Genomic DNA, 25,967 nt, shown 5'->3' on the forward strand with positions numbered 1-25,967 from the left:
TTATCTTTTAAAGGTGAATAAAGGTTCTGTATCTTGAATGTGATGGTGGTTTCATGAGTGTGTAGAACCTTCAAAACTCATCAGATTGCACAGTTTAAATAGATGCAATTTATTGTCTATAATTATACTTCAATATAGTTGTTATTTTAAGGAAGAAAATTTCGTATACTCTTTATTATGAATTGAAAAGTGTGCTTAAGTCTATCTAGATATTGGATTTTCATGATAGTGCGGTATTTCATGAGCATAGTTTCATACAGAGAAAAAAATTTCTGTGGCTGTTTTGTGCCACTAAGTTTTCAAATCTGTCATCGTGCCCCCAAAATAACTGTCAGTGGTCAATTCAAGATTTTAGAAAAGTACCCAGCAAAATAAAAATTGAAGGGGAAAATTGGCATCTGAAGAAAAGGAGTTGACAAGAGAGAAGTTAATGAGTCTGAAACCCAAATGGAATGTCATTATACAAGTTCACCCTTGTATTTGAACTAATGGTATATATCTGGTTTCAATGAAAAGTACACATTTCAAGTTTGCGAATCTTTCACATACAAAATCAAAGTCTAACTACCAGGAGACGTCTGTATTTAACAGGACCATTTTCAGTATTATTTAGACTCTCAGTCGTATCTGGTTCTGTCAATAGTGTGATTCAGCTCTCCTATAAGCAAATTCAATTTAATTCGGCAAATCTTCACATAAAGCTTATTCTGGCCCTGTGAGAATACAGTATAGGACATTTGACCTCAGGAACATGCAACATCTTGGGGAAGATTGAAATAGATGAAAATAGCGAGAAGATAACACAGAACAATGCTCTCAACACAAGAGGGAAACATCTGTATCCTTCTGGGAGACCCAGGCATGTCTTCTTATCATAGAAAAGTAATGGTCAAGAGACCTAATGTGGTCATTTGGGGAGATTAAAAAATCTGGCTATATGGAATCTTTTAGATATACAGCTTTGCAAGACCCGACTCCAAAACTATTGCTATGATTTAGATGTTTTTTCCCTTCAACCATCACCTTGAAATTTGGTCCCCAGTGTTGGAGGTGAGGCCTGATGAGAAGTGTTTGCCTTGTGGTGGGTGGATCCCTCATGAACAGATTAATGCCCTCCCTCTGGGGTGCGTGAATTCTTGCTCCCTTAGTTCTGCCAGAGCCGGTTGTTAAAAAGAGCCTGGCACTCCCTACCCTTGCTTCCTCTTCCACACATATGGAACATATGGGCTTCCCTTTGCCTTCTGCCGTGAGTGGAAGCAGTCTGTGGCCCTCAACTTGAACTTGCTAGCTGTCAGAATCATGAATAAATCATTTTCATTGTAAATTACCAAGCCCCTGGTATTTCCTTAAAGCAATAAGAAAACAGAGAAAGACACTTACCAAAAAAGAATTTCTAGAGTAGAAGAATTTGAAATACATCTTTCAAAACCTCTCCCAGTGATTCTGATGATTAGGCTTTGGGAACTGCTGATGCTACCAGCCTTCTACCTAGTGCTGGGATTTCTTGAACAGTATTTCTTCAAGGTGTTTGTCTAGCCTCTTCTGGAACACTGCAAATTCACAATCTCACAAGCCAGCCTGTCATGGATGCTGTGTGTAGAGTTTGGATGGTCAGAGGTATGAATATTTGAGGCAGAATGAGTATTAAAAATAATCAGGTAATCGAGAGAGATATGTTTGAAGAAGAAACTTGGGCTCCATCATGGAGTGACTTAAGTGTCAAGCTGAAGAATTTCCCTTTATCCTCTGTGTTATAGAAGCCCTTGATGGGATCATGGTCTTCTTAGTTAGGAAGCCAGCCAAATGGATTGTAGATCAAAGTTCAGAAGTAGGGAAAACAGCTTGAAGAGCTCAACTGAAGAGTGATAAGGACTTAGATCAGAAGCAGTAGAAACGGTAAAGAGGAGGAAAGTTTAAGCTGCATTGCAAGGCCAACCCTGTGGAGCTCGACTGACTGGGGCGAGGAAGAGTCAAAGTTGATTTTAGAGTTTTGAGGTCCTGGAGTGGCCAAAATGTTAATTGGCACAGTGACATTAGGATCAAGAGTAGGTTGAGAAGGCAGATGGCAAATCAGGTTTTTGACATTTGAAAATGCATTTTCATCACCTCCACATCACTCTATCATCTGTCCCAGGGCAGAGCTTAGCTATGACTCCCTGTGTGTGCTCAGAGGTTAGCAAAGAAGGCACCCTCACTGTGTATGGTGACTGAAGAGCCACTGTACACGTCCTCTCCTCTCTTTATCCTCCCTGCTTTAATTTGGACATTATTGTTCACTTGAATAACAAGTGAACAGTAATGCAAGGGCCCGAGCTCATACTGCTGTCTTAGTGTGTTTTGGGACAAGGCACACTCTCTGGGTTTATGAATTAGAAAAAGAGCCTTTATGTGCATGAATGTAGCCATTTATTCAGGGATTGGGATGCAAAGCAGAACTTTGGGGGATGATAAAGTCACCCCTTCCTGTAGGAGGAAACTTCCCATGCCAGGATGAAGGGCTTGGAGAGCTGAGTGCAGAGGTGGGGTTTTAGACCTCGCTTATTTCTTCAGATGGCACAGAGTACTTGGAAAATGTCTCTCAACTGGTCACCAGATCCAGTCCTGCCATTTCTGTTGTGCTCAGAGTGATTATTTTCTAAAATGTAATCATATTCCATTCTGCTTGAAACCTGTCCATGTTTTCCCAGTGCCTGTAGGATGAAGTCCAAAGGCCTTAACTTGTGACAAAAGTCTATTCATGACATTTCTTCTCACACTCCTTCCCAGTGGCCACTCTCCATCACCATCCTCTTCTCCAGCTGCTGTCTCGAGTAGACATTGCACAAACAAGCTTTGACCAAGCTTCATTGCCCTCATTCTTGGCCCAGCAACCACTATCCCTCCCTGATCTCCCAGATGGCCAGACTATTTCTGGTTCCTCTAAGATTTATTACTTGGCTCATCTCAAGGAAGCTCTCATTGCCCTAATTCCAGTCTAGACTAACACTGCCCCTGTGTACCCTTCGCTCTTACACTAGGGTCCAGCACTTCCTGGGTGTGGACACCCTACCTTCTTGTCTGTGACCTCCTTGAGGACTATGCATGTCTTTTGTATGTCTTTTCCCCAAGCATCTGGCTCAGGCTTGATGAATGGACAAATGACAATTTGACTTAGAGATGAATGAAAAGTGCAAATTTTACCACCAAAGCAAAACTTAAGACATGTATAAAACCAAACAATAACAACTCCGCCTCTCAAAAAAAAAATTCCAAAATTTTTTTGTGTCTTTTTGAACATGAGGTATTCTATCAGTGGTTGAAGCCTTTTTCTTTTCCATGCTTTTCTGTAATCTTCAGATGGCTATTTATTTAGGAGGCTAACGATATATGGGAAGAGAATCACTTTGGTTTATTTTGCTATGGTTTTATTCTAAGGCTAGTGTGCCCTGGTGTGTCTGTGTGGATATCTTTGTGAGATACTACAAGAAAATTGCCCAGAGATTTAGTAATGTGCTTGAGACTTTCAAGAACATTTCAACTTTGTTTTCTAAAAAAGCATTTTCAAAATGGAAGACTCTGCCCACCTGCCTGAGACCAAAATGCCATCAGCGATATCTCTGATGGTGGTTTCATGCATTCTAATACTAGGCCAGCCCAGTGATAAACTTTGAAATACTTACATAGCCTATCAAAAGATCTCACTTATAACTTCTAGCCCAATGTGTGTGTGTGTTTTCCAGGCATATTCCCTCTCTTTGCACAAAGAATGGGTAGAAGCTGTAAGAATATGTTCAAAGGGCGGTGCCTGTGGTTCAAAGGAGTAGGGCACCGGCCCCATATGCCAGAGGTGGCGGGTTTAAACCCAGCCCTGGCCAAAAACTGCAAAAAAAAAAAAAAAAAAAGGGCGAGAGAGAATATGTTCAAAGAAGAAGAAACACTTAAATATGAGTGTATCACCTTAACTTCAGCAAAAATTACAAGTAGGCAAAGTATGGTAGTAGGAGGCCAAGACATAGAAGATGAGAGATGTGCCATTAATGAGTAGGCCTAGATGTTGGTCTAGTTAGCTGGAGCAGGTTTTTCTTCCTAGAAGCCATGATGCTAATAGTGAGTAGAAATGCGGCTCATGGCACAAGGGTCTGCAAATGTTTATTTTTTTAAATTCTTTTTTGACAGTCATTTTAAAATAGTTTCTCTGATTTTCAGCATGAATAGTTTTTATTATTTCTTTTCCAGCTTTTCTCTAGTTTGTAAGAGCATTTTTGCTGACTTTTTCAGTCATTTTTTGACAACTGATGAGTAAATAGTTACTGATTTTAATAGATGAGCCTATGGTTAACTATTACACAAAAATTGAACTTATACACTTATTTTGCTTTCAATTTTTTTTCTCCACACCCTATTTATTTTTCCTCATGGGAATAACTATTACAGATAAGCTTAGATGGAAATTGATTTCTTGTTTTGGCTCAGAGTAAATGATAGCGTGCCTTAGTTACCTTACCTTTAAGAGAAAAACTTGAACTTCTGAAGACCACTGTGTTCTGTAAGTGCCAGGCATAATTATTGTAAGGAAGACATTGAATCATAGTTTAATTGACTGATACTTTAATAAGGTATTTTGCATTTCCCACAAACTGTTTCTCTTTTGAGTATGCTTATCTATCTTCTATGAAATGAAGTTTCTTTTTTTGTTTATGGAAAGCATGAAGCAAAGTTTATTGTGGTAGGGAAAGGTACAATAACAGAGTAAAGGCAAGATACAGGCTTATAAAGCAAAATACATTCACCATAGATGGCGAATGGGCCTCCATCGCCAGGGCAAGTAGGCAAAGGGGCCTGAAATGAAGTTTCGTACGACATGTTGTATTGGTGATACACAAAATATTTCTCCTTCCCTTCATGGAGTGCTCACAGGGACATACTACCCCATAGATGAGGCAGAATTTTGTCTTAAACAACTCCCCTCCCCCGCGCCAGGATCCCAGCGCTGGGCTCATATTATGTACTCAGTAAATATTTGCCAATTTAAACTTGTCATTATAAATAATTTTATCATTTAGTTTGTTTTGTTATTTAAGTGGTAAAGGGGTAGTCTTACTAAAGGGTACTCTTACCTTTCCAAGTCCCGAGTCCAGCCATGATGTCAAAGAAAAGAACAACCATTAAGGCTTCTGAATCTATTCATTTATTCATTCATGGAAGACTATGTGTGGGAAAATGTAAAGTGAAAGGAAGGAGAAAAAGCTAGAATACTTTTCTGTTTCTTTTCTGGCACACAGAGCATTTACTGAATTTATCCCCAAATGAGAAAAAGGTCTTAAGGATTAAGTTTGACTAAATCCAAATTTTATAGAACAAATCCTTGTAATCAAAGCGGGGGTGGGGAGCAGCAGAGAATGAAGAAGCTTTTCTAGCTTTTTTTGGGTGCTTTATAAGGAATAATCTTGAAATCAGAAGGCCACAGGTTCCCCACCCTTAGATCCTCAAAAATGCTAGTTTATTTAATATAGGGGATTATGACTAGAGGACCTTACTCCTTTATTTCTACATGATCTGCCATCCCATTTTGTCTTTTTCAATTCAAAAGTGGTCTGTGTGTGCTTTATTTCTGAACCTGTAAAGGGATTTAATATTTAGTTGCATAAGAAAGTGCAGATAAGAACCTTAGGCCAGCAGTCTCCTTAAATCTCTCCTATAATTTAAGACACCTTGAGGAAGGGATCTGTGAGCCTTTATATCACCACAAGATGATTTTTTATCTTTATCAAGTGACCCACAATTTGTTACTGGTGCAATGAGAAATTAAGAAAATAGCACACTTTTATGACTGTCATTTCACAGTCACTCAAATCAGAACTGGAATGCCACAAAAACAACTCCCTGTTAGCCCAGAGAAAAAAAAAGAAAGAAAGTAAAGGGGAAATTCAGATTAGTCACAAAGAAGTTCCCCCGCCTGCCTGCAAAAGTTACATACAGTCTTAAAACGGAGAGGGAGAGAGAGAGTCCTCTCTGCTCTTTCAATCGCCTTTAATCTCTGGTCCTGGGACCTTTGCCTATTGTCTGATTGATAGGCTTTGTTCTGCCTTTATCTCCTCCTTTGTGGAGAAGACTGACATCTTCCCTCCGGTTTCCCCTGCTGCATCTTCATCTTCCCTGCATCCAGATTGTGAAGATGGAAGGGGTCCAACCCCTGGATGAGAATGTAGGAAACATGCCCTGGCCAAGAGTCTCTAGGAACAAGCTCCTGCTGGTGGCCACTTGGGTCCAGGGGCTGGGGCTGCTCCTGTGCTTCGCCTTTATCTGCCTGCACTACTTTGCTCCCCAGGTAAGATGCACCCCTGGGTGCTTTTTTCCTCCAGCTTAGGTGGATGGCAGCCACAACCGCTGCTAACAGTCAGTTGATGATCAAATCCAATGCCATAGTTAAGCTTTTGCCCCCCTCGCAGCGACTGTAAAGTGTGGTTGACCACCCTCTGTCTCTCCTTTCCTTCCTTCTTTTCAGCAGTAGGGCACGGTGGAGGTAGGGCAGAAGTACCCCAGCTAGATATATATATATATATATATATTTTTTTTTTTCTCTGCCATATAAGAATCCTGGTATTTCTTTGTGAGCTGTTGCTTTGAAGTAGGAGTCTCTGGCATATGTGGTCTATCCATTCTGCCAGTAATGTATCTAATCAGAGAATTAATATAAAAAGGAAATAAGAAAGAGACCAGTTCCACTTTCCCATCCTATTCATAAATTCCATAGACAGGCAAGGAGAATTGCTTTTTAAAGAATGCTGAAGGTATCCATATAAGTTCTTTTACAATAGCTAACCTTGCATTTTTAGGGCAGCAATGTGTGTGTGCACATGTGTAAGCCTACATGTCCATGCATGTACCCCAACAATTTAATCAGATACTCTTTTTCAGTCTGTTCCTACTAAACATAAAGATATCACTTAAACATAAAGACACCACAAGTCTTTTTTCCACTGGATGTCGTAGGTGGTCATCTTTCTAGTATTATTTTCCCCGCTTAAATTAAAACATTCTTTACATTTTTCATTCATTTTATTCTCCCATGCTTCCCCCTTTTTGTATTTTTTTTTTCTTATTCGCTTATTCAGATATTACACACATAGTTAGGTTTCTAAGAATATCTTTCATTGCAGGAGATGTCACTGAAAAGAAAAGAAGTCTGTGCTCTCCTTGTGTTTTTTTGTTGGGGCTAGTCTGATAATTCTTGTTTCTCTGGATGGTTGTATTGGGTCAGAAAAATCTCTCCCTGATAATGATCAGACAGTAGGAACTTTTATTTCCTATGGTCATTTCAGAGGCTGAGTATCTCAAGGGTAAGATGAGCAGTCCTGGCAAGTGCCTGGGCTTGTTTCTGCCTACAGGAAATAGGGGGGTTTGGTGCAGGGAGGCTGGTGGGAGTGTGTGTAGTTGTGATTATTGAACCGCAGAGAGTGCTCATGTCCCCAAATTCCAGAAGTGTATCTGGTGTCACGCCTAGGTCTGCAGACTGGTTAGCACAACACACCTGTTCTCCCCTCCCCACACCACATACAGCCACATTTCTCTGCCAAACACTTTGGGTGAAATTAAAGTAAGTGATTTGGGAAGAGGGGGTGGGGGGCGGGTGCCTATGGCAGGATGCCTAAGACATAGACCGGAATTAGGCTCTTCCAAGAAGAAAACAAAGAAGTAACCAAAAATAGAACTGTTAAACAGGTGCCGGAGCTTGGGGAGTGCTTTTTCAAACAACCACAGTGTTACATATTTCCTTGCACTACTGAATGATTAAAAAGACAGAGCACACAGCCCCAGTCAAGGCTAACCAATTGCACAAGGGCTCTGAGTAGGAGACAGCAAAAGGTGAAACAGAAACGTGTGGCCTGCTGATGGCTGGTGCCACCTTGGATCGTCAATGCCCAGGGGATGCTGACAAGAAGAGAGGTCCTTTCTGGAAAGTCATCTAGCAACTCTGGGGCAGCAGCAAAGACATGAGAAGGAAAGCTGAGAGCTGGTTTCTAGGACACAGGGACTCACGGTGAGCTGATCTCTGGGAGAGAATGAGCTTTCTGTAGTCCTAGGGCAGAAATGGAAGCAAAGACACAGGAGGTGGTTTGAGCTGTTTGCTCAAGAAACATCCTCCCATATCCTCTGGAAATAGAAACCTTTTTTTTTGCTCAGATATTTGAAATTCTTCACTTGATACTAATTTCCCCTTATTTCTAGCTAGACTGTTTTAGCTAATGTAATTTCTTACATTGTTATAGGACCTGGGACAGCACAAAGGGTTTTTACAGTTAATCTTATGTTTATTATTTATATTTCACTGTGGGAAGGACAGCATAGATGGGTAGTGTGTGTTTTCCGTGAAACCTGATCAAATAGCATGGATAAGAGTGGTGGCAGCAGCGTGTGTGTGTGTGTGTGTGTCAGAAAGAGAGAGAGACTGAAGATTGAGGGAAAGTTGTAGAGTAGCTGTTGAAAAAGTGGACATGTTTGGGGCAGCACCTGTGGCTCAAAGGAGTAGGGTGCTGGCCCCATATGCTGGAGGTGGTGGGTTCAAACCCAGCCCCAGCCAAAAACTGCAAAAAAAAAAAAAAAGGACATGTTTGGAATTTTTATTGAAGGATGGGGTAAGTATTGATGTGTTGATACAAATCAAACCTTTACTTTTATAAGACATAATGTCACACTGATGCATATTGGAGGTGAAATAGAGCTGAAATGTTCATTGTTTACCAGGTAAACGTGTGATCTCTTCTATTGCAAGAGTAGGTATTTGGAAGATAATCATACCTTTTCCTTTATTTCTTAGATTTAATTTTTAGCGTTATAAAACAATTACCTGTGTGGGTGGCTCTGTAAATACAGACATGGCTATTAAACTCCTTTGGCAGTCAGCTTTACCTTCAATCAAGTTTATTTAGTAAACCGTGTTTTCTCACTACGGTGTGAAATCTTGAAAAGCACATGCTTTTAATTTAGAGATGCTGGGGGAGAAAGATAGACCTTTCCCACTCCTCATATAATTCACTTTCCTCTTTGGGTCTTGATTTTCTCATCTGTAACATGAGGAGTTGCATCAGGTGATCAGTAAGATCTCTTCCAGTTCAATCTCCCTTAAGTATGTATTTTGCATAGTCAAAGAATGTGTATAAAGACTTGAAAAAGAACATGTGAGTTAATAGATTTTTGTATTTAAGTACATGGATTTCCTGTTCTTAAGAAGGGACTTGGGAAATCAAATTTATACATACATACTTTTCTGTACTTATGTACTCTGTAAATACATAGATAACCTATTCTGGGTTATTTAGGAAAATACGTTGTTTAGAAAGGGAAAAAAATGCATGCTCTAGAGCAATTTTTCAACCGTTTTTATGTCATGGCACACTCGAACCTATAAGTTACAGGGCACATGTAAATTATGTTGATCAAAAAACGGGTAAAAAAAGAATAAACTTACCGTACTCTGAACTTATTTCAAAAATAATTTAATTAATAATCTTTAAAATTTTTCATGGTGCACCACTGTGTCACAGCACACAGGCTGAAAGTCACTGTTTTAGCAGAATATTCATGACACAGTTATAAAATTGAGTGTTTCTAGCACCAAAACCAATACATGCTGTTTGGATATTGCATCAGGCTCACCACTTAAAGCATCAGGTTTTCAGTCTTACCTAAAACTTCAGCTAGGGAGAATGGCAGAAAAAAGTTGACCTTGAGAGGCTTTATCGAAACCTGGCTCTTTAAAGACTTTTATCACCTTTATCATCGCCCTTAAAGGAGTGACAGGTTTTAGTGACATTTTTTCCAGCAAAGGTCTAGACAGTGATTCAACCAGTTCTGTATCAATGAGAGCCAGAATTAGAAATCACAGTTTCTTGGTGAAGTTTCAGGCTATCCCTTGGACTTTTTTCAATGTATCCTTTAGTAAGAGAAAGAGGATTTTGCTTGAAAATATCTTGTTTCAGATTAGGTAAATTTAAATATCTCTGTGCAATCTAACAAGTTTTTAGAAATTCTTTTCATTATGACAGACATGCAAATAAGATCATTTCAAATGCATTTGAATTTGCTTTTTGTAAGCAAATCTTTGAGCATTAAAAGGAAGCATCTGACGTATTGAACTGATTTGTCGTTAGGTATTTTGAGGCCCTTAAAGGAGGTATTAGTAAACATAGATAGGATGGCTGGATTTTTGAGCAGGTATTAGACATAGTGTGTTTGATGATGGAACAGAAACCCAGTAGGTGAATTGCTTGTGATCACTTAGTTAATTAACCAGAAATGCCTGACTGCTAGACTAGGTTTGTTCCTATTATCAATCAAAGCATCCTTACTGGAATTCATTCCAATGAGTGCTTACTTGTGCCAGGCACCACGTGAGGCATTGGAGAGACAAACATCCATTGAAGAAGGTTTTTGAACTCCCTGAACTCATAGTCAAGATGCAGGGAGGAGGCTAAAGAGACAGACACCTAGACATGCTCAAGGGTCAATGGGAAGAGGAGGGGAGGAGGAGAGCTGCCTCTGGGAGTCAGGAGAACCTGAGGGAAGAGGTACTGCTTCACTTGCTGTTAGAGGGAGTAGAAATTCTACCAACAGACGAGAAGACGGGGAGTGGGGAGAAGGCTACAAGTTCAGAATAGCTGAAGTTCAATGTTCATAGGGAAAAGTGGCAGAGAGGAGGCTGCAAATGTAGGCAGGGGCAGATCACATGGGCTCTTGTGAATTACGCCGAGGGAACACACTTCATTCCAAAGGAAATGCAGGGAAAATTACCAATATTGTTGCTTCTCCAAATTCTGCTGCTTTTATGTGGTCTCTATATTGGCAAGTATAGAAAGTGAGTAGCGTCTCATCGGCAGTAGAGGGCGCCGCAGTAAAACTAACCGCTCTCAGCCTCTCCCGAAGAGTCAAGGTGAGAAAACTTCTCCGGCAGTCAAGCAAGCGCTCGTCCACAGACGAGAGAATGAAAAATATCAGGGGCCTGATATTATGCACTATTTAAACAGTGCTGCTGTTTTCTAAAGGAAAAATTCAGAACAGGTGTCTGTTCTGACCCAAGTACTCAAACCAGTACAGAACAATTTGGATGGGGGTTGTGCTGGGAAATATCACACGCGTAAGCACACACAGACACAAATACACACCGAGGGTAGTTGGGACGTGGACAGAAAGGTCTCAGAACAGGCTTACGTGCATAACCTTATTCCTGTTCTGTGACTCAGCCTTGCCAAGGCGCCGGCCACCCTGCCCTTCCAGTCCTGTTTCTTTTAGTAGGAATTACTTCCGTGCCCTTCACTCTCAGTAACTGCAGCTTCCTCCCCACTCCAGGGGTTCTCCATTCATGGAAAACTAACGTTAATCTTTTGCAGTCATTTGGGTTACGGGAGCAGTGTTCAGCGTTGCTATTACTATTTAACAGCTGAAAAAAAAAAAAAAACAAAAACAAAAAACCCTCATGAAATAGAAAGATTTATTTCCCCAGAGTCACAGAAGAAAGACGTGGTAGAGTTGGATGGAAACCGAATTCTCTACCATCCTATGCCTTGTATACGACGCTTGTCGTCACCCATACTTTTGATAGCCATATATTTCATATGTGGGAATTAAAACACTCGCTTATGCAAAAATACAAAACATGTGTCTCAGGTTTTGTGGGGTCATTGAAAGGTAAAAAGAGAGTGGGCTGGGCGCGGAGCCAGAAGACTGGTTTAGTCCAGACTTTTAGCTCTGTGACCCTGAGTCAATTCTCTTCAGTTTAATCATTTCCATAATTGGAATTTGGTTTTTGTGAGGAACAAATGGTACAGAGTTTTGTAAATGCTAAGATGATGATTATTATTCACGTACATACTTCTATAAGCATAACGCCACTAAAATGTTCACTAGTATGTGTGTGCGCACACACTCGTACATCTTTACTGTAATTTTTAGCATAAAAAAATCCACCTTGGAATAGTTCTACTATTTTTGAACACAGATTTCTAATTAAGAGGTCATAAGTACATTAGAGAGCAAAGAAAGAATAAAGGGGAGAATTTACGAGGGTACGAAATATTAATAAGTTCAGTGCTTTTCTGAAAGTGGTTTAGAGAGCTAAAATTATACACAACACATGGCTCCTCCTTCTGGTTTTATTTCCACTCACTTGGATATATTTCATCTGATTCTCCAATGACTTGGCTGTTAAATAAGAAAGAAAGATTTACAAGATGCATGTGGTCTGGTTCACAGTTCTAGAAACATTGCAGAAATGACTGCCATAACTGAAATTATTTTTTCCTTTTCAGTAGATCTTTCATTCTAAAATGCATTGTAGGCGGGTTATTAATTTGTATAAATTTATCTAGGTTTGATTAACATACAAATGCTATTTAATAACACATGCTGACTAACAGAAAGATGGACAAATAAGATGGACACAAATAGAACCAAACTTTAATTGTTATAATAGAAATTTAATAAGAGCTTTGAATAGAAAGCTTCCATTTCTAAACTATTGCATAGGTGAGGAAGTGAGGGCTCCAGGGAGTGTAAGTGATATATCCTGGGTGTGGGCTCCCCTGCAGGGAGTCAGAGCAGAAGCCTAGAAAGTCTGTGAAACAGTGTCAAAAAGAGATAGGGATGCAAATGACAATATTAGAAAAGAATTATAAGGAAGCATCACAACAGTCATCAGGGGAAAATAAAAGAAACTTCCTGGCTTGTAAAATAGGTTGTAAAATATGTTTTTTATAGGTTAGTCATATAAAACATATGTTGAACTACTTGTGTGCTGGGTGCTAACTGCTTTTAGCCTTCTAGGCCCCTACAGGTATTAATCTGCCTCTGTCTATGGTACAAGGAAGACTGAACTCAAAGCTCCTTTCGGGATGGGTGGGGAGCAGAGAGGTTGAGCGGTACCATTCAAAGTACTGTGGTAGGAACAGGCCCTCATTTTTGCAGAGCTTTTCCCTACTTTTGTTTTCACTTCTTTGCTTGAAGGAAAGTTGTGTGTAGTTGTATATTGAGAACATTTGAGGTGTAGAGACTTGACAGAAAGGTCAAGGTTAGGAATTAAGACCCAATATACTATCTAGTCCTGGCTCCTTGCTTTATTCCCAGCCATGACTTCATCACTTCAAGCTTTAAGAATGTTGGCTGGCTGTATTGAAAATTTGTTGCCTTTTCTGGCATCATCTGCTTTTGAAGAAAAATTGGAGGAAGAATTTATATCCTGTTACAGAGGGAAGAAAAACTTTCTTTTTTTAAAAAAGGATTTAAATCTACTTACACAAATATAAGTAATAATCCACAAAGCTTTAAAAAAATCACATAATACCTTACAGTTTATTTTTATCAAACAATCAAAGCATTGCATGAGTGATATGTTTGTAGAAGAGAAAGAAGACCTGAAGTTGTTTTTAACATTTATTCTGAGTCTTATTTTCCTCTTTTTTTTTTTTTTTTAACGATGAAAGAGATCAGACTATATAATTTCCCAAGGGCTTTTCTAGTTCTGTCAGACTCTGACTCAAAGAATTACTTTATTTATTTATTTATTTTATTTTATTTTTTGAGACAGTTTCACTATGTCGCCCTTGGTAGAGTGCCGTAGTGTCACAGCTCACAGCAACCTCCAACTCTTTGGCTCGAGCAATTCTCTTGCCTCAGCCTCCCAAGTAGCTGGGACTGTCACAATGCCTGGCTATTTTTTTGTTGTAGTTGTCATTGTTGTTTTTAGCAGGCCCGGGCCGGGTTCGAACCCATCAACCTTGGTGTATGTGGCTGGTGGCCTAGCCACTGAGCTATGGGCACAGAGCCCAAAGAATTACTTTAATGTGATAGTGTGATTTGCACATTACATGCAATACCTGTACTAATTTGTTATGCAAATTACTACAAACTGTGTGGCCTAAAACAACAGAAATTTATTCTCTCATAGCACTGAAAAACAGAAATTTGAAATCAAGGTGGCAGCTGCACCATGCTCCTTCTGAAGGGTCTCGAAAAGAATCCTTCTTTTGTGTTTTGCTAGCTTCCAGTGGTGCTCCGTGTTCTTTGGCTTATTGCGCATGCCTTAGAGCTCTGTCTCCATCTTCATATAGCCTTGGTCCCTGTATTGCTGTGGGCCCTCTCCTTTCCTTCTTAAGGACATTAGTCATGTTGTCTCGAGCCTACCTACTTAACTAATTACATGTGCAAAGACCCTATTTTCAAACAAGGTCACATTCTGAGGTTCCAAGTAGACATGAGTTTTGGGGGAGATACTATTCACCCCACTGCAAATTATCTATTTAATTATATATTCAACAATATCTATAGACTATCAGCTATCTATCCAGCACTGAGAACACAATGGCGATCAACATACATGCTGTCCTCTTGACCCTCCCCAAGTTTGCAACCCAATAGGGAAGGGATACTTCTGTTACCCTTTACAGATACATTGGGTACATTAATACCCAAAGGGGTACATTTTTCAATAAGAATTTTCAACTTCTTCACCAGTTTCAGTGCCTCATTTCTCAATCAGGACTATAAAATAAACATACTTTTGCATTAGGTGGCTTGGTTTCTATTGCTTTAATTAATAGGAAGGCTTTAGTTTAAAATGATATTGTCTTTATTTTCACCACCATCATCCTCATCCCATTGCTGTCCTATGAGGAACACTTTGTATAGGACCACATGCTGACATTATCCAATATCCCACAGATGAGGCTCAGAGCTTCTTTGCACCCACAACACTAGGGGTAATCTTGATTGCTCATTAACCCTCAGGGGGAGCCACTGGGGAGCGGGAGTTTTGCTGATTTTGTTATAGCAAAGGGGTCTACTGTGGTGACTTCCGTACAGAGGTCTTTATATCATTCAGTTCCTTCAGATTTCTCTTTTGAATATTGTGATTTGCCTAATCTCTGAAACAGAAGTATCCTTAGCCATTTTATTTCAATCATCCTGATGGAGGTTGAACATCGAGATGATATTAGACGCAGAGGAAGGAAAAGGACTTCTTCTAGCCCAAGAACAGAACCCAGGTGTTCCCACTTCTAGCCCAATGCCCTGCTCACTCTACTAGGTTGACTTCTCAAGACAATATTCCTTCCTTTTAATATGCCAGAGGAGCTGGGAAATGAGTGATTTCAAATAGAAAGATACTGACTATAGCAATTCTGCTACTTTCTTTGTGTTCCAGAATGAATGGGACAATTTTACAAAAACTTGAGCAATGTATGATGTTGACTGGAGTTGTTAGATATTATGTGATTTTGCATCCAGACACTGGTGAAGGTCCAGGCATGGCTTAAGGGGCCAAGTTCTACCTTAGTTCTGCAAACATTTATTTGCTGAGTGCCATTGTGTTTGAGATGTGATAGGAGGGATGGCAATGTGGTGGGCACATTGTAAACTAACCCTAAGAGTTGCTTAGAGACTGAGCTGATATGGGGGTGTTATAGGGAAAACTTACCCAGTCACTGAGATGAGGGAGGGAGTTCTCAGAAATGCTTTGGTAGATCCCTCTGTCAGTATACTTTAAGGACTTCTGTAGTTAATGTAAAAAGAGCAACCCAGTATAAGAAAATCTTCCCCTCCATAATATGAAGAGTTAGTATATTAGGTTAATCACATAATTTTGAAAGTGTGTTCATGTCACATAGATGCTTTTGGTCAATTTGGTTGTTTACCTAAATATCTTATATTCCTTTTATTAATCTGTCAATTGCTAAGTATCAGGAACAATAAAACCATAGTTGATGGTCTCTGAGATAGAGAGGAGGGAGGCCTTTCTGAGGGAAGACCTGTACAACCATTACTAAGGATATTTGAAAAGAAGAGTGGAGGTGGTTAGAGAGAGGAGGATAGTAGGATATCATACAGGCAGGGAGAAAGGTGGAGGGTGAGAGAGGTTGTAGGCAAAATGTGTCAGAGGTGGTCAGGGGTGGACGAGGAGAAAGTGAAAGTTGTAGATAACAAGTAAAATGGCTTCTCTTTGTGTTCATTAAATACCAATAAACTCTTTGTTCAACAAAGCTTTCAAGCCACACTTTTTTTGTCTCTGAATGTAACTTTTGAATTAGTTTTTCTGAATATGCAAGAATCCTTGGCCAGAGAACCTGTGTTTGCCCATTTTTCCTCCTCTTCTCTCTGGATGGGGTTCTGAACATCTCTGATCAGAAGTGGAGGCCCATCCCTTTGTAAGGGGGTTGTTTCCCGTGAGTACTTATTGCATCTACCAGGATGAGGGTCTGCTTTCTCAGGATACTGTAGTGGGTAAATGTGTAAAATTCCATGTTCCTTTTCCAAGGTCCCTTGAAATGCATCCTGTGAACTTGTGAGGTCATGTCTTCATGATCTCTCAGATCTTGATTGACATGAGACCCAAGGTGGGGGCAATGAAAGGTCCAGGTCCAGTGTAGTTGGTGTGGTGAACTAGAGAGTCCCCATCATAGATCTGTTTCCCCACACTCCTCCACCGGTTCACATCCCACCTCCATCCTCCACCAGCATCTTGACATTGTGGCCTGGGATCAAGTGAAGATGTTAAGGCCTACTAGTAAATGCACAGCCCACTTCTTGGTGTCATACGTACTAAGTATCTTTTACTACTGCCACAGATACCACTCTCCAGGACAAATGCTAAATGAATATAAGGTCAACACCTCCATGCCACATCCTAGTGAGTCAGAATTAGAGGTTCACATTCTCCAAACACGAGCTTTGGAAACAAGTGTCACCTTGGAAACATAGTACAGGCTGCTGGATAAACACCAGATAAATGTCAGATGATATCTTTGGATAACTCAGTGTTCAAAATACTGAGAGGGGCCAGGAAAGGACCCAATTGTGACCCTTCTTTGTAGTACAGCTTATAGAGCCAACTCTGCACTGATCCCTGGGCCTGAATCTGCAGCTCTTTGCCAGGACAGTTGGACCTAATCAGAGCCCAGCTAATGATTTTGCCAACCTGAACTACACAGAAAACCCTGTAGAGTTGGTTGAGGAGCTCTTCCTAGAGCAGAATTTTTGGGTATTTTGAGATATACCTGAGTTTTTTGACAACTATACAAAAATAGTATTTAATATTATTCAGTACTGATGAAGAAAAAAATTCAAGTTCATCTTGAACCCTCAGATAAATGCTTTCCTTCATGTCCTTTACTCTTAAGATAGTATAGGACAAAGAAGAAGAGATATTATCATGAGCTTGGAATTCAATTAAACTCAAGTTAATATAAGTTTGTTCCTAACCAAGTTCTAAATATCACTGATTCTCATTTTCCTATCTGTACAACACAGGTGATTACTACCTCTAATTCAAAGGACTATTTTAAGCAGCAAATGAAGTAATGAGTTTGAAATAGTGTATGGTATTTTGTAAGTTCTCAGTAAGGTTTTACTCTTTTTCTTGAATATGTAAAGAATGGCTTTATTCTAGAGCTTTCCTCTAGGTGATTATAGAATGTCTTTTGCTTACTTGAGTCTTCTCTTTCATTTAAGTCCCAAGTCTATGTCTTTCCTCCTTGGGCTTCCACAGCCTACAATGATTTTTCTGTTCACATTTTCTTATTGGTGTTTAGTCAAATTTTTCTTTTCTTTTCTTTCTTTCTTTCTTTTTTTTTTTTTTTGAGACAGAATCTCACTTTGTCACCTTCGGTAGAGTGCTGTGGCATCACAGCTCACAGCAACCTCCAACTCTTGGGCTTAGGCGATTCTCTTGCCTTAGCCTCCTGAGTAGCTAGGACTATAGGCACCTGCCCACAATGCCCAGCTATTTTTGTTGCAGTTGTCACTGCTGTTTTAGCTGGCCGGGGCCAGTTTTGAACTTGTCACCCTTGGTATATGGGGCCAGCGCCCTACCCACTGAGCCACAGGTGCTACCCTACTCAAAATTTTATATAGAGAAACTATTTTCCTGACTGACATCCAAGTTTGTTATAAATAGAGACTGTGCATTCTATCCTTTTGTGTTCTGAGAGTTGAGTGTCATGCCTGCTGCACAGTGGGTATGAAGCAATGGCCAATGTTATTCCTAATCAAACCACCAAATAATATGACGGTCACATTACTCATTCAACTACTGAGCAATACTTACAGTAAGCATTTCTTGAGCAGCAGCTTTGAGACGGGAATGCTTTCTGCACAGGGCATGGAGGAAGGTACACTCTCTGGAGTTAGATCTTCACAAGTTAACAGTTTAATGCAGTGTTTTTCAAATCTGAAACTTGGATGCTTGTAAAAATGAAGGTTCCTGAATTCACTCAGAGGTTTTCAATCAGAATTTTGGAAATAAATTGGCCATCTGCATCTTTCTTTTTGTAGTAACAAATTTCTCTGGAGATTCTGATGCACATTAGAGTTTAAGAATCACTGGATTTGTAGACCTTCCTGTTGCATCATTGACTGTTCCCAAATATGATACTTGTGCATTATTCAGTTAGTTAGCCTACATGTGCCAACCAAGAGAGTACTCGGACTTGGTTTTTCTTTTCTTTCTTTTTTTTTTTCTCTTCCCTCTGCTCCGGATTCACTTATGGCAGCCCTGAAACCAAGAAGGGCAGAAGGGCATCCTGGACCCTGTGAGTTCTCACGTTGAGGTCATTGCCAATCTGTTGTGTGGCAACTTCTCTTTTCCAAGTTTAGTACTGAAGGGGATACAAGGCGTGGAATTTTTTTTTTTTTTTCCAGACAGAGTCTCACTCTGTCATCCTTGGTTGAGTGGCATGGCATCATTGTAGCTCAGAGCAACCTCACACTCTTGAGTTCAAGCAATCCTCTTGCCTCAGCTGGGACTACAGGCACTTGCCATGACACCTGGCTAATTTTTTTGTTTGTTTGTTTTGTTTTGCACTTTTTGGCCGGGGCTGGGTTCGAACCTGCCACCTCCAGCATATGGGGCCGGCGCCCTACTCCTTTGAGCCACAGGCACCACCCACTTGGCTAATTTTTGTAATTCTTTTTTAGTAGAGACGGGAGGTCTCACTCTTGCTTAGGCTGGTTTCAAACTCCTGAGCTCAGGCAATCCACCCACCATGGCCTCCCTTAGTGCTAGGATTCCGGCATGAGAGAGTTTGTGAGATGAGAGCATTGTTGAATTGGCAGTCTCTATACCTGTGGTGTTGAGAGGCACAAGATCAGCTCCATATAAGGCTGGAGGAGAAGGCAGTCGGGAGCATGCACATTCTATTACGGACCACTCACGCTGACTCTATCGCTTCTCCTGCCTGCAGAATGCCAGCATGGCATCTCTCTGCTGAAGATTACTAAGCTCTGCTATAGATTGCTAAAGCTCTATTCTCTAAGACTAATTCACCCTTGAAGACTCTCTCTCTTTCATTCTCTCTCTGCTAAAGTGGATAGCCCTCAGGCACCTAAGAGCAATTGTTCCTGAGCAAGGTAGCACAGCAGTCTGAGTCTGGAACCTTGATAAGCTAGGGCCGGAGACCAACCAGTCCTGGCCCGATCAGTGGCAATGAGACCATGTTCTTTTGGATTGTTTCTCTGGGCTATAGAGAGTCAGAAGGCTGATATGATGATTCTGTTAGTCTTTGCTTTTTTTCCTTTTATCTATCCCTTCATTGTGTTGTCCTGTATAAAGTTTATATAGCATTACATAAAATGAATTAAGAATTAAGACATGTTGTCTCCCATGTGCATCCAAAAATAATAGGGGACATTTATCAATGCCTTACAATGTTCCATGCCAGGTGCTCATTGTTCACATACATGATCTCATTCAAACTTTATAACAGCCCTCTGAGATACAGATTTATACTATCTTTATTTTACAGATAAAGAAACAGAAAGTGGTCATGGGAAATGTGATTTTCTCATAGTCACAAAGCTAAGTAGTCTAAGCAAGGGAGTAAATCTTTTGTCCAGTGGCAATATTGTAAGTTGATAGAGTGATTTATTTTTTTTCACATTGAGAGTCACCCTTAGTGTTGTACATTGTATGGAACTTCACAAATGTATAATAACACTCATTCACTACTACAGTACCATAGACAGAAGTTTCACTATCCTAAAACCCCTTGTGCTCTAACTATTCATCCCTCCTCCATCTCCCAACCCCTGTTAACTACTGGTCATTTTAGTCTTCAAAGTTTTGCTGTTTCCAGAATGTTAGAATCATATAGTATATAGCCTTTTCAGGTTTGTTTCTTTTGTGTAATGATATGTTTTTAAGATTTCTTCCAGGTCTCTTCATGGCCTGGTATCTCCTTTCTTTGCAGTGCTGAGTAATGTTCCACTGTATGGATATACCACAGTTTATTTATTAATTCACCTACTGAAGGACATCTTGACTGTTTCCATCTGTCTGAAAAGAGTGATTTTAAATACTTACTATGGGAGTACAGAAAACAAAAATCAAAGATTCGATTTAGACCTTGACAGTGTTAAGGTTCTGATGGCAAAGACGGATGGAGGGACATTCTTGGTAGAGAGAACAAAGGCAGTGAGCATTTTTTGAACACTTACCATGTTAGGCAAACTGCTGGATACTTTAAGTTATCCTATCTAAACTTCTTAGTCAGCTTCTGGAACATTCTATGGTAATCTTACACCTTTTTCTCACATGTATGAAAGCTAAAGCTATAAAATGTTACAACTTTTTCAATTCACAAAACCAGATAAATTGCAGTTTGAACTGAATTTGACTCCCAAAGCTTATGCTCTGTCTTATCCTACCAAGTTCTCTACCCAAGGGCAAGGAGGTTAGAGCAAATAGTTGGCTAGATCAGAAGACACAGAAAGCACATGTGTGGTAATAAAGCTTTACAAGGGCTTTGGAGCGAGGCTGTGCAAAGCTTTAACTTGGGCACTGTGGGGGTGGCTCTGGGCAGTGGAATGTTAGCAGGAGGTAATCATGTGTGGAGGGTGAAGGATAAGATGGGGGAAGGGCAGGGAGTAAGAGGAAAGACCATTTTTTCCTCCTTTACAACATTGCCTAAACTTGACAGTACTGATGCTGGTAAGGGACTTCTGAGAATAGGTAAATTTTTACCCCAGAGTGACCTTTAGGAGAAGGAACAGGAAGCCTAAGTCTGGGCTTCCAGTAGATCACCCTGAAGGAAGTTGATCTACTGAAACTCCAGACTCAGGCAGAGAGGAAGTCACATGTGTTTTCTTGCTGCCTGTCAGTCAGCATCTCGGTCCTAGAGGGTGTTTACTTGGTCACTTACCACCCCTACTTCATCAGGCCACCTCAATAAAGTTGGGAAACTTCTTTAATTTGTAGGCACTTTTGGAAATTTTTGCAAGGTCAATCAAAATCAAATCACGGGGGCTTTCAGATCAGGGAGCTTGAAGGGGGAAGCTTCATGTCTTTTCTGTTTTACTAAAATTGACCGAAAGTTGCAACTTTTAAAATCTAAATCATGACAAGTTAGGGCTAAAAGAGATGGCTGCATTATTCTAATGATTTTTCAAGATGAGAAATCAACATCTAGGGAGATTATGAAACTTGCTTAAGATGATACAGTGCCTACCTGCTTAGCACTGGAACCCAGGTTCCTGCATGCTGTTCCACAGATGGCTTCTAACCCTGACAGGTGACAATTCACCAGACTGTCCCAGAGAGCAATGGGGACATTGTTTACCCAGGAGATTATGGTGACAGGATAATCTGCCTTTGACAGGTCTTCTTCCAGAGCCTTGCCTTAGTAAGCATGAAGGACATGGGTTAGCTGCCACAAAGAGCACACAGTGGGGAGACAGCTAGAGTCTCCTGTTTCTACCCCAGTCAGCCCCTCTGTCCATGTGCTCAGCATGCGGAAGGAATAATACTGGTCCTGCAGTCTCATTGGCAGGAACCAGACAGGCTTTCCCTTCTGCCTACACTGCCAGTTGTTTTCAATGTGGTAAGGTTTGTGATTATGCTTATAAGGAAAACAGGGGATTCCGCGTCCATGTGGGAAGTCCCCAGTGGAATCCACTGGATGGAGGCTGTGAGAGTGCCAGGAGAGTGAGAAGCAGGGCTCCACTACCCGGGGCATGAAAACAAATTCCCACCCCCCACACACTTTTGTTTAGGACATCTTGCCAAAAATAACCTTGCCAACATTAAGAGCTGTTGTTCTTGGCAGGCACAATAGGCACTTTTTTTTCTTATTTACTTTTTTAGTAGGTAATAGAAGCATGTGATACAAAATTCATTAAAAAAGTAAACCATGAAAAATAAGGGTCATCCCCAGCTTCTAATTCCTTTCCCCAGAGGCAACATTTGTAGGCAGTGTTCTGTGTATCCTTTCGGAAATATTCAATACCCCCCAAATATTATTCTTGTCTTGTAACAAAAATGACAATAATTTTTCTGTATAATTCTGCCATTTTTAAATTTAATAGATCTTGGAGTTGGCTTCTTATTGATTTTCTTTATTCTTTTAACCACCGAGTTACTATGAACTCCCAGGCTTCTGCTCTGCCCTGTTTTACTTCTTTTCTTGCTATTGAGTACACGACTTGGTTCAAATCAGGTTTTTCAAGCTGTTTAAAAAACGGTAACAGCAACCTCAAACTCTTGGACTTAGTGATTCTCTTGCCTCATCCTCCTAAGTAGCTGGGACTACAGGTGCCCACCACAATGCCCGGCTATTTTTTGGTTGCAGTTGTCCTTGTTGTTTAGCAGGCCCAGGCCAGGCTCGAACCAGCCAGCCTCAGTGTATGTGGCTGGTGCCCTACTCACTGAGCTACGGGTGCTGTATCAATTAGAGCAGTTTCTCCTGGCTCTGTCCCCTAAAAATAGGAGAAGCTTTTATTCCTCTATTACAGGGAAAGAACAAGCAGGCCAGAAGCTACCAGAACTCAGTCCTAGTACATTCTGGGTGTCTGTAGAAAGGATGGATTGGTTGGTCACAGCTTTCTTTCTCCATGAGGGAATCTCTATGTATGAAAGGGGTTTCTTAACAAGATGACCATTAAGTGCTGTGTTATCCAAGATGGGGAAGTTGGGACTCAGTGAGTAAATACACCAAAGAAGAGTTTAGCAGAAATGAAGACATATCTCAGATGCTTGCATGAAAGAGCCTAATAGTCCTCATTTATTTTCAGAGATGTTATGGAAAAGCAAGGGGCCAGTTGGGAAGTCTGGGTCTAATCTTCACAGAAAAAGCCAAGTCTTTTCTCCAGTCTTCCCCCACAAGCATTGTTGGACATGAGCTGCTAATTCTATTTGTTCACTTTTTTCATAAAAAGAATATATATTTTTTTCCTCCTTCAGGTACACAATCCAGTTCAAAGTATCAGAGTGCAGTTGACCAGTAAGTATTGTTAAAAGTTTAATTGATTCATATTTTTGAAAGAACCTTCTCTTCAGTCCTTTAACTTCCTCCAGAACACAGATTTCTCTTTTTCCTTAGGAGAGGCATTAAATTCCAGTTAAATCCCAGAATTGTTGTAGCCTGCATATTATTTTCATTAGGGACAAAGGTTTTAAAGAAGAAAAAGGGAGTAATTAGTAACCATATATATGCTTTTCTCTGTAATAATTACTTTATGTGCCTCACTTAGTCCTCCCAGGAAGCCCTTTGAGGAGAAAGTCTTCTCATTGTTCAGCTCATTTTTACAAGTCTGTCTGACACTAAGATGCCTCATCTCCTGCTAATTCTATCCTAAGACAAAATTATACCTAAATTATACCTTAATGAGAGTGGGTGGAGCTTGGTAGGAAGAAAAGGGGTTTCTATATGAATATTCACTCATTCTTAAGTTCTCCTGAGTCTGAAGAGAAAGACCTTTTGCCCTTCAGAAGCAGTCTTCATTTTCAGTTCCAAGTATGCTTCCTGGGACTGACACAAGGCAAGAATTACTGATTTGTGGCTAACAGTGAAGACCAATTCCTTCCATCACCAAGGAACATGGGCAAGATGTGTCCAAGATGTGATTGGTTGGTCATTCAGGATGCTATTGAGGCTGATGTGGCATACGAGAAATGTATAGCTCCTTGGCCCTCATTTAGAATAGTCCTGCACAAACCTACCGAAGCTGTCACTCTGCCTCCACTTCTTCTTCCTTCTTTTCCTTCTCCTGTGACAACTATTCTTCCCAAGGTAACTTCCAGAAAAAAACCAAAAATCAAAAACCAAAACCTAGCAATAGGAGATAGAAGGAAAAAGGAAATCTGTGTTCTTGAGCACTGCTGCTTGCATCCTACTGAGCCCACCCCGGGTCCACAGATATTCTGTGCTACGTTGCATTATTAAGCTTATGTGATCCCTGGCAAAGGCCAGCAGGAAATGCTGTTGGTAAGGGTAATGCCTGGGAGCATGTGGAAGATTTGCATTTCATGGTCAGATGGAAAAGTTAAAGGCAGTACTGAGTCAGGCTGTGTGCAGGCCCTGGGCAAGGGGCACTGCTGCTGCCCTCTGCTATAGTCCATCACTGAGCAAGAAAGGAAGCACTGTCAACCCCTCCCTGCTCTGAAAAATTAGGGAAACCATGAAGCTATCTTTGCTGCCGTAGGTATGTTGTGACAATTGCTACATCCTCTCATCTCCTGTATCCCAGCCCATCTTGGCCACTAATAGTAGTGTTGCTTCTATTCCACTGGCAAAGCAACCCCTCTCCACAGGTAGAAAGACGGTGCTCTCGCGCTTTTACTCTTTGCAAATTCTCTTTCTGTCACTCTCTTCACTTCATTTCAGAAGTATTAGAAGGTTGTTGCCCAAAGCTGTGCTTAGGAATCACTCCTTTTTTTTTTTTTCTTTTTTAAATTCTTGCCCTACCCTCAGAGTATGAGAAGGAGAAAGGTTTTATCATCATATCCCAAAATCAGGATGAAATCATGAAGGTGGAAAACAACTCAATTGTCATTAACTGTGATGGGTTTTATCTCGTCTCCATGAAGGGATACTTCTCCCAGGAGGTTAATGTCAGCCTTCATTACCGGCAGAAGGAGGATCCCCTCATACTCCAGAGCAAGGCCAGGTCTGTGAACGCCATTGTGGTGGTCTCACTACGGTACAAAGACAAAGTCTACTTGAATGTGACCACTGACCACAGGTCATCCTATGATGACCTCTATGTGAATGGTGGAGAATTGATTCTCATCCAGCAAAACCCTGGTGGATACTGTGCCCCCTGAGGGTCTGATGGCAGCACCCCAAAATCAGGTACCAGCATGAGCACCAAGCTGGGGATGGACAAGACACAGACTCTTCCTGACAAGTGAAGAAGTTATCCCAGCTCAGCCACATGGGATGTGACCAGGAGCAGATCCTGCCCACTCTTCCACCTCAGGGATATTTAAAACTTATTTGACATACCACTTAACCTTATTTATCCTTATATCTTCTAAATTACCTAACCCTTATCCCCCATGATTGCCTCAAGCCCACTAGACACCTTTAAGGGGAAGAGAAGATAGGTAATTCTTCTTCAAGACACTTTGTTTCTGTTGGTCAGGCAATTGCCATAATAAACCCATGTCATTGAAAATGACACTTACCTACCATTTGCTAGAAATTTGATGTGTGTGTGTGTGTGTGTGTGTGTGTGTGTGTGTGTGTCATTGTCAAAATGAAGAGGAGCAAAGAGGGGCTATGAATTTGGCAAAGTTGTTGTGAACCAATCCCTGGGAGCCAAGCTGCCTCTCCAAGGTTCATTGGCCACAGTTTGCATATTGTCTAAATTTAAACTCCCTCATCTCGTGGGAGTTCAGAAGCAACATCAGCTGGTGAAAATCAGGACTTGAAGAAAGCCATCTAAGAAATACTATGTACTCTGGGCTTTGTTCTTTACAATTTTGCTTTTCTGGCCTCTGAACATACTTAATAAAAATGATCCTCTAAAGAACCGTCCTGGGGATATGACACTGTGAAAAATCGAATTAGTGCCAGAAGGAAAATGGAGAGAGATTTTTCTATAGAGGGAGAGTGAGATGATTTATTGTGATGGTTACTTTTATCCCACAGGATAGCAGTGAACCGAACCTCTCAGGGTAAAAGTCATAAGGATTTTCACAGTCTGGGGAGGAGAACATGTTCTTTGCC

The 25,967-nt window shown here is 40.6% G+C and overlaps 1 protein-coding gene across 1 annotated transcript; it reads left to right on the top strand.

Moving 5' to 3' along the window:
* Positions 1-6,154: 6,154 nt before the first annotated feature.
* TNFSF4 (TNF superfamily member 4) lies at positions 6,155-25,098 on the top strand. The gene is made up of 4 exons (XM_053606081.1): positions 6,155-6,307; positions 16,889-17,005; positions 23,198-23,237; positions 24,708-25,098. The coding sequence occupies exons 1-4, from the start codon at positions 6,155-6,157 to the stop codon at positions 25,058-25,060; spliced, it is 663 nt and encodes a 220-aa protein (XP_053462056.1). The 3' UTR covers positions 25,061-25,098.
* The last annotated feature ends 869 nt before the right edge of the window (positions 25,099-25,967 follow it).

Source organism: Nycticebus coucang, chromosome 10 (genome assembly GCF_027406575.1).
Source record: "Nycticebus coucang isolate mNycCou1 chromosome 10, mNycCou1.pri, whole genome shotgun sequence".
Classification (NCBI taxonomy): domain Eukaryota; kingdom Metazoa; phylum Chordata; class Mammalia; order Primates; family Lorisidae; genus Nycticebus; species Nycticebus coucang.

What these genes read in the sequence shown, in the direction of transcription:
- TNFSF4 (XM_053606081.1), top strand. Translation starts at nt 6,155, where the DNA reads ATGGAAGGGGTCCAACCCCTGGATGAGAATGTAGGAAACATGCCCTGG. An exon ending in TGCACTACTTTGCTCCCCAG is followed by an intron (nt 6,308 to 16,888) that starts GTAAGATGCACC and finishes CTGAATCTGCAG; the next exon opens with CTCTTTGCCAGGACAGTTGG. An exon ending in TATCAGAGTGCAGTTGACCA is followed by an intron (nt 23,238 to 24,707) that starts GTAAGTATTGTT and finishes CCCTACCCTCAG; the next exon opens with AGTATGAGAAGGAGAAAGGT.